Source organism: Nyctereutes procyonoides, unplaced genomic scaffold (genome assembly GCF_905146905.1).
Source record: "Nyctereutes procyonoides isolate TBG_1078 unplaced genomic scaffold, NYPRO_anot_genome, whole genome shotgun sequence".
NCBI lineage: Eukaryota > Metazoa > Chordata > Mammalia > Carnivora > Canidae > Nyctereutes > Nyctereutes procyonoides.
Window position 1 is genome coordinate 19,085,036 of NW_026575160.1, and position 14,715 is coordinate 19,099,750.

At 34.8% G+C, this 14,715-nt stretch overlaps 1 protein-coding gene across 4 annotated transcripts in view; it reads left to right on the plus strand.

The window, feature by feature from the left end:
• BBS9 (Bardet-Biedl syndrome 9) overlaps positions 1-14,715 on the plus strand; it is a 430,791-nt gene that overhangs the window by 104,969 nt on the left and 311,107 nt on the right. For all 4 annotated transcript variants that reach the window (XM_055314823.1, XM_055314824.1, XM_055314825.1 and 1 more), the window contains one exon: positions 7,157-7,241. In XM_055314823.1, coding sequence (XP_055170798.1) covers positions 7,157-7,241 — 85 coding nt within the window. The remainder of the gene's footprint in view (positions 1-7,156; positions 7,242-14,715) is intronic.

The following is a 14,715-nucleotide window of genomic DNA, read 5'->3' on the forward strand; positions in this document are numbered from 1 at the left end:
TTTAATGTGTCTGTTGGCTGTCTTTATATCTTCTTTGGGGAAGTGTCTATTCATGTATTCAGCCCTATTTATAATTGGATTATTTGTTTTTGGGCTGTTGAGTTTTATAAGTTCCTTTTTTTCTAAGTTCTTTATATATTTTGGATACTCACCCTTTGCCAGATATGGCATTTGTAAATATCTTCTTCTCCCTCTGCCCCTCCCCATTCACTCTCTCTCTTAAAAAAAAAAAAAAGGAAAACAAAAACATAAATACCCTTAAAAGGTTGCCTTTTAGTTTTGTCGATCATTTCCTTTGCTGTGCAGAAGCTTTTTATTTTGATGTAGCCCTAGTAGTTTGTTTTTGTTTTCTTTGCCTTAGGAGACATATCTAGAAAGAAGTTCCTACAGCTGGTATTAAAGAGGTTACTGCCTTTGTGTTACTGCCTGTGTTCTCTTCTGGGATTTTTATGGTTTCAGGCCTCGCGTTTAGGTCATTTAATCCATTTTTAATTTATTTTTGTGTATGATGTAAGAAAGGGGTCCAGTTTCTTTTGCATGTTGTTGCTGTCCAGTTTTCCCAACACCGTTTGTTGAAGAGACTTTTTCCTGTCAGATATTTTCTGCTTTGTGAAAGATTAATTGACCATATTGTTGTGGGAATAATGGCTATTTTGAGAAACTTATTAAAAAGATTGAATGTATGTCAAGTTGCTACCCATAGAAAATGTTGATTAATTATTGTAGCTGTTCCCTGAATTACAAATAATAAAGCACAGTAGGAGTGGAAAAAGCGATAAAAAGATGCATATATGAAATAATTTTATAAAAAAGTATGTGACATAGGAAGAATATTGCAAAAAATACAAGTGTTATTATGAATGTTTTAAAAAGAACAATTCATAGTAGAAATGAAGTATGAAAATGATGCTATGAAAACAATTTGTACTTTTTGGGTAGAAATTCTTATGATTTTGGGGAATTGTGTTTGAGAGAGACTTTATTCTCTTCTACCAGTGAAATTTCAATAAAAATTAGAGTTTGAACTTTTTGGAAGGTGTGGTTTTTTTTTTGTTAGAGGGGAGAATGGGAAAAGAAAGTACAAATTCATTCTGGGAAAAGAAATAGACTTGGGGGATTACAGTATCTTCAGTAACTTTATCGTTGTTATCTTACGGATGGCAGCATTTAGAACTTTAAGCAGCTGACCAACACTTCATTATAGCTTTTCAATATTATTTTTGATCACATGATTTTTTTTCCAAGGCAGGAAGAAAATACAAATTCATCAGGCAACAGCTGTAAATTTTTGTCTTCAAGTTTCAATATTGGGCATATAGCAAGTTAATGTGGTATTCCCTTCACCTTCATAAGTGGCAATCTGTCTTTTGTGAATTATTGACAAGATAGCTCAGATTCAAAACCCTGAATATAAGCAAATGTTTGTAACTAAGCAGAAGTGGCAGAGGTAGTATATCATTATATCATATTCCTTCTTTAACTCCTGTGGCTCTTCTCCAAAGGAGATGAATGAGTTGTGGCATTGCTACTGGTAAGAAATAAAATACACTTATTTAGAGAGATTGAGAAAAATATCTGTATAATTCATTCAAGCTTGCCAAAGATTAAGCAGTATTGAGGGAGATCTGCTTTTCATCTTTCCACCCAGTTCCTGCCAAGTAGGGATACTGGTAGTGCTACACTTGGGTCACAATACAAAGATTTGAATGCTCCATGACTTACTCTTTGAAATATGTGCATGGGAATTAATTTGGTAATAACTCCAGGAGTGACTAGATGAGGAAATAATGTGTAGGTTTCCTTAATGTGTAAATTTAATCTCAAAGAGACTCACCATCTTTGAACTGTGGTAATTTACCAACATACCAATCTATTAAATCCATCTCCATGTCAGACTAAAAATGCACACCTTATCCATTATGTGGATCTTTTATAATGGTAAAAATGCACGGGGTATGTGGTTATTATGAAATGATGACAATTAAGGGGGCTTATAATGTTAAATAGAATATTACATTTATATACACTTTCAAGTTTAATAGATTAAATGATAATCACTGGTGCAATTTAGGTTTGGAGGAAGCATGAAAACTATAGGTTTGTTCTTTTGAGGCTTCATCTATTTATAATCAGTTAATAGGTTGTAATCAGTTAATAGAAAAGGATTTTAAGACGTAATTTATTTTCATTTTTGGCATTGATATTTAATTATTTTAAAACAAGCTCAATTATTTTCAGATAGGAACTAGCAAAGGCTGTGGATCTCAAACTTCAGTGTGCATAAGGATCACTTGGGCAGCCTGTAACAAAATGCACATTTGCAGATTCCCAATTATCAGTACACTAGATTTTGATTTAATATGTTTGGGGTAAGACCCAAAAATCATCATTGCAGACACACACTCTAGGTGATTCTAATTTAGCAACACACTTTGTTGTTTTTCTTTTGAAGTGAGAGAACTATTTGCCTTTTTTGGGTGGTGGCAGGGTACCATCTTTTAGGTACCACCATTCTCTTAGCAGTATTTGTCCAGATTTTGGATTTTAGCTTTTTATTCTTTTTCTGTCTTCACCTGTCAGAGTTATTTCATCAGTAAATCCTAAGCTTCCTATTTTTTTCCCTTGTATTCAGCCTTTGCTTCCCATTTCCATTGGCATTCAGGTCTTTATTTCCTCACTTGGATTTCTGGTTTTCTTACTTCTAACTTAAGCTTTGAAGAATCCTTCTCATATCTGTCCTTTTAAAATAACCTGTTTAAGCCAGAATAACTTTTTTGCCCATTAAAAAATCGAAACCTTCATACATTGATGTATGAATGATGTATGATGTATGTATGAATCCTTATGATTCAGTCCTATTCTACCTCTTTTTATGTGGATGTTCAGAATTGGAAGGGACTTTTAAAGTTACCTGGTTATTCATCCTACGATTTTTTATCACCTTGATATTTGATTGCTTAAGACACTGATTTTTGCCAAATATCATATATTGCCATCTTTTTTTTTTTAAGATTTTGTTTATTTATTCATGAGACACACAGAGAGAAAAGCAGAGACTAGGCAGAGGCAAAAGCAGACTCCCTGTGATGTGGGACTTGATGCCAGGATGCTGGGATCCCGCCCTGAGCTGAAAGCAGACGCTTAACCACTGAGCTACCCAGGCACCCCCATATTGCCTTCTTGTATTCTGCTGAAATATTTCAGAATATGTCTTGTATTATCAGATTCCTGACAACAGAGTCTGTCTTAAACATCTGTTCATTGACTGAATAAGTTGGTTCGTTTATTCAATTATTCATTCAGCAAATATTTTTTTGAGAGGCTTCTCCATATCTTACACCATGTCAGGTACTGGAAACACAGAGTCAAGTAAGAGCTGTCTCTGTCCTCAAGCAGTATGCAAGTAAGGGTGATAGATAGCAAGTCAGTCAGCTATTTCATTTCATTGTGGTAGAGGCTCTAGAGAGCTGTGCACAGGATACTGAGGGGGCTTACAGGTGGGACCTCTCAATAAGAGTTCAGTGGAGGGAGGCTCTCTGAAGAAATATATCTGGCATGAGCTTTATTTTCTCTCCTCTTTGCTACACCCCCCCCCCACACACACCCCTGCATGTACCTAGTGCATTGCTAAGTAGATAAGGGACTTTAAATATGTATTTTTAAATTATTTGTAGAGTTTAATTGACAATATTTTAAAAAGAATATTGTGTTCTTCACCAACCTTAGGCTCTGGCCAAATTGAAATATTTGTTTTCCGTATGTTTAGGGCTTCTCTCTCTCTCTCTCTCTCTCCTCTTTTGCTCATGCTATACTCTATCTGAAGTTTTTCATTTCTTTTCTGTATATGAAACTTTTGTCTGGAAGCCTCCCTGCTCCTCTTCCTGATCTATCCGTAAGTAACACCTCCTCCTTCTTAATTTCATGGAGTAGTTTTTGTGCTCTTTCTACAGGTACTAGTCATACTTTAACTGATATTATATATTTGCTTGTTTTTTCCTTGACAAAGGTAATTGATCCTTCATGGCAGGGATTTGTATCTCCTGAAATGCCTAGCATTGTACCTTGCCAAAGGGAGATGTTTAACAAGAACTTGATGAAGGAGTGAAAAGTTTGTAAGAAAAGCTGTTTTGTTATTGGCATCTTTCAATGAAAAGGATTCTTCCTGGCATTACTAAGAATGTTTTAGCTTTACTTGTAATGAACATAGTAATGCTCTGTATCTGGAGCTTCCATTTCTAGTAGAGTTCTCTGGGTTAAATATCAAGTTTCCAAGATCTCCTGGTACCTTTGAGGTGACAACTTTGTTTCATTTTAAAATAAATGATTTCGGAGGGTTTAGTTTCGTGCTCTGTGACACCTCAATGCATATTTTAGTTATTTGCTGCTGTTTTTATGATGTGATATGGAAGAGCACTAAATTATATGGCTGAGTTTGTCATTGGTGTTCCACAGGACCTGTTAAGCATTTGTGGCTGTTGGGTCAGAAAGTGCTACCATTCACCTGGACTTGCTGTATTTGTGCTTAGTGCTCTTCTGTTGAGAAACACATATGACATACTCTTTTGTGAAATCTTATTACACTGGGCCTGATTATTCTTTCAACAGTCTCAACAAGGGAATTTTATTCTTTTTTTTTAACTTTTTTTTTTAAAGATTTTATTTATTTATTCATGAGAGACACAGAGAGAGAGAGGCACAGACACAGGCAGAGGGAGAGGCAGGCTCCATGCAGGGAGCCTGTCATGGGACTTGATCCAGGTCTCCAAGATCACACCCTAGGCCGAAGGCGGCGCCAAACTGCTCAACTACCCGGGCTGCCCAAGGAATTTTATTCTTTAGCTTAATCACTGAACATTTGGGTGGTAAGAAAAAAACAAAAACCAAGTGTTTTCTTTATTTCAGAATTTCCAAGTCTGCCTGGAATTGTTTGGTTTTAGAAATAGGTTTCCGTGTACATTATTGGTCACAGTAAAGAGGGATTAAGGAAGAACTATAAAATAGATGCTATTGTAAGTTTGTCATCATCTAAATTTACTGTCAGTTACATTTAGTAATATAATACTATTCTTAGTTGTCTTCCAGGAAGAGAATGGTCTGGATTTGGAAATCAGGAGTCGATTTTGGCTGTGTCTCTGTCTGCTGTTTTGATGTTAATGAGTGCCACTTTAGGGGCTCACTTATTTCTGGATGAAATAATAGTGCTTTGTAGTTCTGTAAGAAGCTTCAAACAGCTCAGAAGCTTTGGATTTTTACAACAATCTCATTAATATCCATATCATCCTCTAGTAGGTTGGTGCGTGCAGGAAATGAACCACCTATGTAATTAATTGCCTGAGGTTGGATCCATAGCAGGCCCAGCTCTGGGCTGATGTTTTAGTCACCAGTGCGTCCTATTTCTGTTACTGTGAACTCGGAAGAGTAAAACAATCCTATATGGAGGTTGGAATGTGAGGTCTAATTATTTGGCACGGTTGGAGTCTTAGGGATTTTGTAGGTCAGTCTCAAGTGGTATGGAGACATTTGCTACAGCTGCCCATGGAATCTCTAGTATGGTTTTACAAGGTTGATATCTTCACCCTCCTACATTGTATCCTTTCCCATGACTCATTCCTCCCTGCCATGTATCTCTCTCAAACTCCTGTTGTGGCCTTTCATGTCTTTTTTTTACTACTTGCCTTTTCATGTGCTGTTTGGCCTTGCCATAATGTCTTTACCTCTTTACCAGCATGATGAGTGTTCACTCATTCTTTAAAATCTGGCTTCCTCCTCTTGAACTTTATACTAAAACATATATATTTCCTCCATCCCAATTACTCATTTCTGCTACCATATTCCCTTAGTACCATGTGCATAATACCTTCTATTATTAGCACAGAATACTCTTAGGTATATTAGATGTAGTAGATCACTACTATATGTTTATTGAATTGATGAAATTCATATATATTCAGCTTTCAGATTAACCATAAGACTGATTTTCATGAATACCTTGCAAAATCCATCTTATGTCATAGTCATTTTATATCCAACCACAATTAAAGACATTTTTTTTTTTACAGAGTATTCCTGGTTGAGATAGCTTGAGTTGGTGTATGACATTTGAATACCAGTATACATTTTAATGCTTATTTAGGTATTCCACTTTGCTTTTATTCATTCAGGTCCCTGATTTTTACATTTTCAGATATCTTTCTCTTAGGCATTATGGGATGTCTGAATATATCTACTCATTTTCCTTTTAGCTATGGAAGAACAATGCGAGAGTTTTGATTCAATAGGAAAGAAAGGAATTTATGAGTCTGAAGTTTCTTCATTCAGAGTAGGATTATTACTTTTACATACCATTAATTAATGGGAAATAAGAGAATTTAAATTTTATTGGCTAAGTTAATCATTTCTAGATGGAATAATATTTGTAAATTATTTTTAAGAATAATGTAAGCTAAAGGTTACTAATGAAATAAAAGCTATCAAATACTTATAGAAAGTCATAAGTAATGCTGCTTATCGAGAATTTATTACATACCAGATAAACTACTGGGTGATTGATCTATGTTTATATGTAAATCTGTTTCTGTCTTTTTGTTGATCTCTTGGGCACCTAATATATACCAGATACTGTACTGGGCACTAAATTATTTTAAAATTGTTTTGACCATGTTTGAGTTAAGAGATTATTATTCCCATTTTATACATAGGGAACATAAGACGTAGAGTGGTTAACTTGCCAACTAGTAAGTGGCTTATCTGGGGATTAAGCTCTGGTCTTCTGGTTTTCATAAAATATCTGTTAACAACTTCTACTACATCTGGCTGCTTTGCATTATTTGTTTGTTTTCTATGTGGTGTTTTGGTGCTGGATCTTTCTTGAGTATTATTGTTTGTCATTTAAAATTCTAATGAAAATGCTTTGATAGTTGGCAGAACTATTTTCCCAATATTGAATTTTGGGACATGGTTATAATTTCTTTATCATGACAGTTTTACATGGTTTTGTGTCACAGTGTCATTCAATAAGAAGTTTTAAATTTTACAGTTTTTAAAACAAGAAAAAAAGCAATTCATAAAGTTTATAGATTATGTGCTTTTAAAGTTTAAAATAATTCACACTTTTAAACTATAAAATCACTTATAATTATTCATATCTTCTAAACAGGTACCAAGTACTTGCTTTTGCAACGGATGCAGATAAAAGACAGGAGACTGAACAACAAAAACTTGGTTCTGGAAAAAGACTTGTTGTAAGGCCTTTTTTGATATAAAAATTTGAGTGATGTCATATCTAATCACCAGTTTATCTTTTCAGAATAAAAATTCATGGGAAGAAGGTTTTAAAAATATTTATTTTAGCTATTTTTCTTTTCTATGATTCTATCAAAAAATTTAGTTGGCTATTAATGAACAATGGAGACACGTGCTTGGTCCTGTCATAATTTATCAGATTATAGAGTTCCACCACTAGAATTATAAATGTCCAAATGAAGTCACTTTTAACAGAGTGAGTATAAACCAGCATAGCAAAAAGAGAAAAATTAAAAAAAAACCTTTAATAGGCAAAAATATTGTTACTTAGAAGGCCTGTGATTATATATTATATATATATATAAAAGATAAAAATTCATAGCCCACAAAGAAAAAAATTGTCTCAGTCACAAAGGTGGAAGTTTGGTAACTTGAAAAATAGTTTGTTTATTTTTTTTTTTTTAAATTTTTATTTATTTATGATAGTCACAGAGAGAGAGAGAGGCAGAGACACAGGCAGAGGGAGAAGCAGGCTCCATGCACCGGGAGCCCGATGTGGGATTCGATCCCGGGTCTCCAGGATCGCGCCCTGGGCCAAAGGCAGGCGCCAAACCGCTGCGCCACCCAGGGATCCCGTTGAAAAATAGTTTGAAGAAAAATTGTAAAGGATAAATTCTCAGTTTAATGAAAATTAGGGGATAGCTGATGGTTGTGAACTCTTTATCCTGAGAGTCTCCATAGACAGGAAGAAAAACAGAAGGAATTGAAAATTTTATTTTTATTTTTTTATTTTTTAAAATTCTTTTACATGAAGACAACATAGAACATTTTTAAAAATTAATTAATTTATTTATTAGAGACAGAGACACAGGCAGAGGGAGAAGCAGGCTCCATGCAGGGAGCCCGACGTGGGACTCGATCCCGGGTCCCCAGGATCATGCCCTGGGCTGAAGGCCGCACTAAACCTCTAAGCCTCCGGGGCTGCCCGGAATTGAAAATTTTAATGGAAATAGTAAAGTGAATTTGAGATGGACATCTATGAAAGAAACCACATGAAGAAATAATGTGGAATTTGGAATACCAAGGGAAGTAAGAATATTAGAGAAAACCAACGTTTTGTATCAGGATATAGAAATTAAGGTAGGAAGGAAGGCTAACTTGAAGAGAGCCAAAAATGAGATGAAAGCATATTTTCTCAATAATAGTAAGAAGTGAAGGAGAGAACACAACAAATACAAATATGACATACTTTTTCATGGAATTTGGAGGCACCATATTGATAATAATTAAAGCATAGACTTTGGAGTCAGATTTTTTTCTAAATATTTATTTATTTATTTTAGAGAAAGAGAGAAACAGAAAGCACGCTTGGGTACGGGTAGGAATAGCGGCAGAGGGAAGAATCCTCAAACAGACTCCCTGCCAAGTGCAAAGCCTGATAACAGGGCTCCATCTCAGGATGCATGAGATCATGACCTGAGCTGAAACCAAGAGTCAGATGCTTAACTGACTAAGCCACCCAGCTGCTTCTTGAAGTCAGATCTTGGAGAGCTATACTTACTACTGATTTTGAGGAAATGTGTTAACCTTGCTAAATCTCAGTTTTTCTCAGTTGTAAAATGGTGATAATACCTATTTTACAGTGTTGCCATTAGAAATATATATAAATATAATTTATATATATAATAATATAAAATATATAATATTTATATATATTCATGTATTTATAATATTATTTATATAAATATATATATTTTTTGAAAAAAATATGTACAAAGCACTTAGCAAAATGTCCGGATGATGATGACATTGATAATGGTAGTCAAATTGTCCTTGACCTCCTCCTTAATAGTGGTTTTCTTCCATTTGTCCCTTATATTCTGTACTCCAGCCACATTGGGCTTCTTATTGTTCCAAATATCCCATAGCTGTTCTTGATTTAAGGCTTTTGTACATATATATATTTTTAAGATTTTACTTATTTATTCACGAGAGACACAGAGAGAGAAGCAGAGACATAGGCAGAGGGAGAAGTGGGCTTCTTGTAGGGAGCCTAATGCGGGACTTGATTCCCCAGATCTGGGATCATGCCCTGAGCCGAAGGCAGATGCTCAACTGCTGAGCCACCCAGGCGTCCCTGTATATATCTTTTATTTAGTCTGGAATACCCTTTACTCATTAATTGTACATGTTTATTGATGCTACTCTGTGCCTTACTCTGAGGATGTATTCTGAAGGCAATTACAGTTGAGTAATTTTCCCATTCTCCTTTAATTAATAAATAGAGTAAGAAATAGCATTAGAACTTCCTTTTATTATACCACAGTCACTTGGCAGGACTATGATGCCATGGAACATTAAGCCTATTGCAGAGAAACAAAATTTATCTAGTGAAATGCTTTTAATAAGGTAGCTGTGGGAAGGCAGTTAAAAGCTGGCTATGTTGCTCCCAGCGACCTCTTAACTATTTGTTGATTTCTAATTTAATTCATTTGTGGTCAGAGAGATACTTTGCATGACTTTGAATTCTTTCAAATTCATTGAGATTTGTTTTATAGCCTAGAATATGGTCTATCATGGTAAATCCTCACTGAGCACTGAAAAAAATGTCCATTTTTTTTTTTAGCTGTTCTTGGGTGTTCTATATATGTCCGTTACATTGGATGATAGTGTTGTTCAAATTTTCTATATCCGTATTAGTTTATTTTATTTTTATTTTATTTTTTTTTACTGATTTTTGTCATTTATTCAGGGAGGGATATTGAAATCTGACTGTAATTGTGTATTGTCTGTTTCTCCTTGAAATTTTGTCAAATTTTTTCTTCATGTATTTTGAAATTCTTTTAGTAGATATATAAACATTGAGATTGTTATCTCTCATGATGAACATATCCTCTTTTCATTATCAAATTACCCTCTTTATCTTTTTGCTCTGGTAACATTATTCTTTTGATTAGTGTTATTCTGATATATCTGTTTCCATATTTTTACTTTTATCCAATTTATGTCTTTGTAGTGAAAATGCATTTCTTGTAAGCAGCCCATAGTTGGGTCTTGCTTTTTTGTTTAATATGATACGCTCTGTCTTCTAATTTGTTTTTTAGACCATTTACATTTCATGTGATTATTGATATGGATAGGTTTCAGTTTGTCACTTGGCCATTTGTTTTCTCTTTGACCCATCTGTTCTTTGTTTCATTTTCCTGTTTTTCTGAAAGCTTTCTTTTGTAGTTATTGAGTATTTTGCATGGTTCCACTTTATTTTTGTTGACTTATTAGCCATAACTCTTTGTTATTTTAGGAGGTGCTTTAGAGTTTGCAGTATTTAACTTATGATCTACTCTCACTGATACACTATTTCACATGTAAGAACCATACTTCTGTTTCTCAGCCTTTGTGCTATTGTCATATGTTATACTTTTATATACACTCCATATTACATTGTTACTACTTTTTAAAAAATGGTATCTTTTAATGTGATTGAAATGATAAGAAAAATAGCATAGTTTACCCATATATTTACCATTTCTGGTACTCTTCATTAATTTGTGTTGGCCATATTTTCATATGGTGTCATTTTTCTCCCTCCTGAAGGACTTGCTTTCACATTTCTTTCAGTGTGGGTCCACTGGTGATGAATTCTTTCAGTTTTTCTATGTCTCAGAAAGTGTTTTTTGCCTTTGAGTTTGAAAATATATTTTTTGGGTATAAGATTTTTAGTTTGACAGATTTTCTCCTCTGGTATTTTAAGAGTTTGCTCCACTCTCTTTGTGCTTCCATTCTTTCTCATGAGAAATCTGCCTGCATTCTTATCTTTGTTTCTTCATAGTATCTTTTTTCTCTGGTTGCTGTTCTGCTTTTCTCTTACCACTGTTTTAAAGCAGTTAGACTATGATGTGCCTTTTGTTTTATGCTTAAGGTTTGTTCAGCTTCTTGCATCTGTGTATTTATAGTTTTCATGAAAATTAGAAAAATTTTGACTCTTAATTCTTTAGCCTTTTTTAATTCCTTCGTCTTTCTCCTTTTCTCTGGGGACTCCAGTTATACATACATTAGGCAACTTGAAGTTCTCCCACAACTCACAGATTTTATTTTCATTAAGATTTTTTTTTCTATTTTGTTTTGGATAATTTCTGTGTTTTCAAGATTACTAATCCTTTTTTCTATTTTGTCTATAATCTGTTGTTAATTCTCATGGTTTTCATCTTTAGAAGTGCAATTTAGCTTCTTTTTTTGTTATATCTTCCATGTCTCTACTTAACTTTTTGAAGATATAGGATACAATTACAGTAGTTTTTTTAATGTCCTTGTTTTCTAATTCTAACACTTGTATCAGTTTTGAGTCAGTTTCAGTTGATTTATCTATCTTCTTGGTGAATCATATTTTCTTATTTCTTTACACGTTTGGTGATTTTTTTATTAGATGCCAGATATAGTCATTTTATTTCTGGGTGGCAGATATTTTTGTATTCCTATAACTGTTTTTGAGCTTAGACCTAGATACTTGAATAGTTTTTTTTTTATTTTTTATTTTTATTTTTTTTATACTTGAACAGTTAGATCCTTTTGGGTTGTTACCTGGGACCTGAGTGGCACTCATCCTGAGGCTGCTTATTCCCCACTCCTGGGACAAGACCCTTCTGAGTGCTTTCTCAGTTCCCTTTGAATTATGAGGTGTTCCAATCTTGCTGGCAGGCACAGGCAGTATTCCAGGTGATATGAATGCTGGGCACTGTTAACTCTAATCCTTTTGGGTGGTTCTTTTGCTGGCTTTGGCTAGTTTCCTTACATGAATGTGCTGATAAGTACTCAGATGAATATTTGAGGGGATTCCTTACAGATGTCAAAGTTCTGTCCCTGTGTCACTCCTTCCCTTTTGGCATGCTGTCTTGCTTTGTTTTCTCTGAACTCCCAGCGTTCATTTCCTCAATTCAGGGAGTTGCTGGGCCTTTGCTTGGGTTCCTCCTTCCTGTGCCATGGCCTGAAAACTCTCTCACGGATGGAGCAGTCATACCACTTCACCTTATTTGTTTTGTTTTCAAGGGATTGCTGTCCTTTATTTTCTGATACTCAGTGCCTTGTAAACTGTTGTTTCATATATTTTGTCCATATTATATTGTTTCAGGTGGGATGGTAAAGTCTTTTTCCTTTTACTCTATCTTGGCTGGAAGTGGGAGAATTTTAAAAGTATTATTCTTAATAAGCTTCTGTGTTTTTTGAGACTTGTTAATTTAGAATGTGGTATATTTCCCTAAGGAGAGGTCACAGAGAGTGGCACTCAGTACCTAGTGAATTAAAAATATTTACTGGCTGGATCTCAGCCTGCAGCCTCAGAAACTTGATTTGCCTATCCATTCTGAATGAAACCTCGTCTCTCAGAATTAGGACATAATCAGCCCAAGTTATAGACAATGATATGTTTTCTTTTTTTTTTCTTTTTCTTTTTAAGGAGAGAGAGAAAGAGAGAGAGAGAGAGAAGAGGGGTGAGGGGCAGAAAGAGAGGGAGAGAGAGGATCTTAAGTAGACTCCACTTCCAGCATGGACCCTAATGGGGGGGGGCTCGATCTGACGATCCTGAGATCATGATTTGGGCTGAAATCAAGAGTCGGAAACTTAACCAAATGAACCACCCAGGTGCCCTAACAGTGATATATTTTTTTTTGATATTTTTTTTTAAATTTTATTTATTTATTCATGAGAGAGAGAGAGAGGGAGAGAGAGAGAGGGGGGGGGGCAGAGAGAGAAGCAGGCTCCATGCAGGGAGCCCGACATGGGACTCAATCCCGGGTCTCCAGGATCACACCCTGGGCTGAAGGCAGGCGCTAAACCACTGCGCCACTGGGTCTGCCCCCTAACAGTGATATTTAATGCTAGAATGCTAGCCTATTAAAATGTAACGAGAAATGTGACTCACAGGACTGACATTTATGTTTTGTATACAGTGGAATCTTTTCATGTAGTGAAGCTACACTTGAACTTAATGATAATTGAGTAATTTCTTGGTGTTGAATCCTGATTCAGATTAAGATAATCTGATACATTCACCTATAATCACTGTTCTGTCTCCCTCCCTCAGGTTGTTTTTATATATACACCAGTAATATTTGTCCTTTTGTCCAGCCCCATTTGGATTTCATACCTTCTTAAGATATTTTAATGCCTGAAGTAGGTAGATAAATATCTAAGTCATATCTTGGTGGGCAGAAATTTGTATCTTTAATGTGAGTTTTCATATCTCTTCTTTGATCCATTATTTGTTGATTATGGCCTAATTTTGAGGGCAGTGTTATTTCCTCTTTGTCCAGATGCTTTTATGTAGCTATCTTACTGTGGTTGCCATGTACAGTATATGTCAGTATATATCAACTAATGTCTTTACTCTTTTCTGTTTTTTTAAAATTTAAAAATATTAATTGGGGGCTGAATTCTGAAAAGCATGTTCATTACATTCAGTTCTTCATTATTTTAAGAAGCATTTTTTAAACACTCACCATATTCCAGAGATATGGAGTTACCCTGGAGTAGCTCTTGACGTGTAGAGGATATTGTCTATGTTACTGGGACATCTTGATGACTGCTCTGTACATACATATTGATATATTTTATAATTTTCTTTATATTAAAACATTATAGTTACAATATTGGTTAGGTTTTACTGATTATTACATTTTATTTGCAAAGTAAACACAATATGGAAATTTTTCTTTTTAAAGATTTTATTTATTTATTCATGAGAGACACAAAGAGAGGCAAAGACACAGGCAGAGGGAGAAGCAGAGTCCATGCAGGGAGCCCGATGTGGGACTCAATCCCGGGACTCCAGGATCATGCCTTGGGCCAAAGGCAGGCGCTAAACCACTGAGCCACCCAGGGATCCCTGGAAATTTTTCTTATGGAGATTTTTCAGTGAAGCAGATAACTTTTTTATGTGTATTTTTTTTTTTTAAACAAGCCATGGTCCCTCCTTTTCTTTCATAGGATCTTTGTATAGGCAGCTCACTTTGCATAGGTATTCTCTCATCAAATTCTCTGTCTTTTTTTTTTCCCCTGCAAGTTTATTGAAATATAATTAACAAATAAAAGTTGTAAAAATTTATGGTAAACAACATCTTTTGTTATATATGTATATATACATTGTGAAATGATTACCATAATTAAGCTGATAAACACATCTGTCACCTCACATAGTTATCTTTTTTATGGTAAGAGCATTTAAGATCTATCTTAACAAATTTCAAGTATATGTATGATACAGTACAGTATTATAACTGTGGTCACCAGACTGAACATTAAGTCTCCAGAATTTATTCATTCTGTGTTACTGAAATTTTGTACCCTTTGGCCAGCATCTTCTCATTTCCCTCTTCCTCCAGACTTTGGCAACCACCATTCCACTCTGCTTATATAAGTTTACCTTTTTTAGATTCCATGTATAAGTGAGATCATACAGTACTTGTTTTTCTGTGCCTGGCT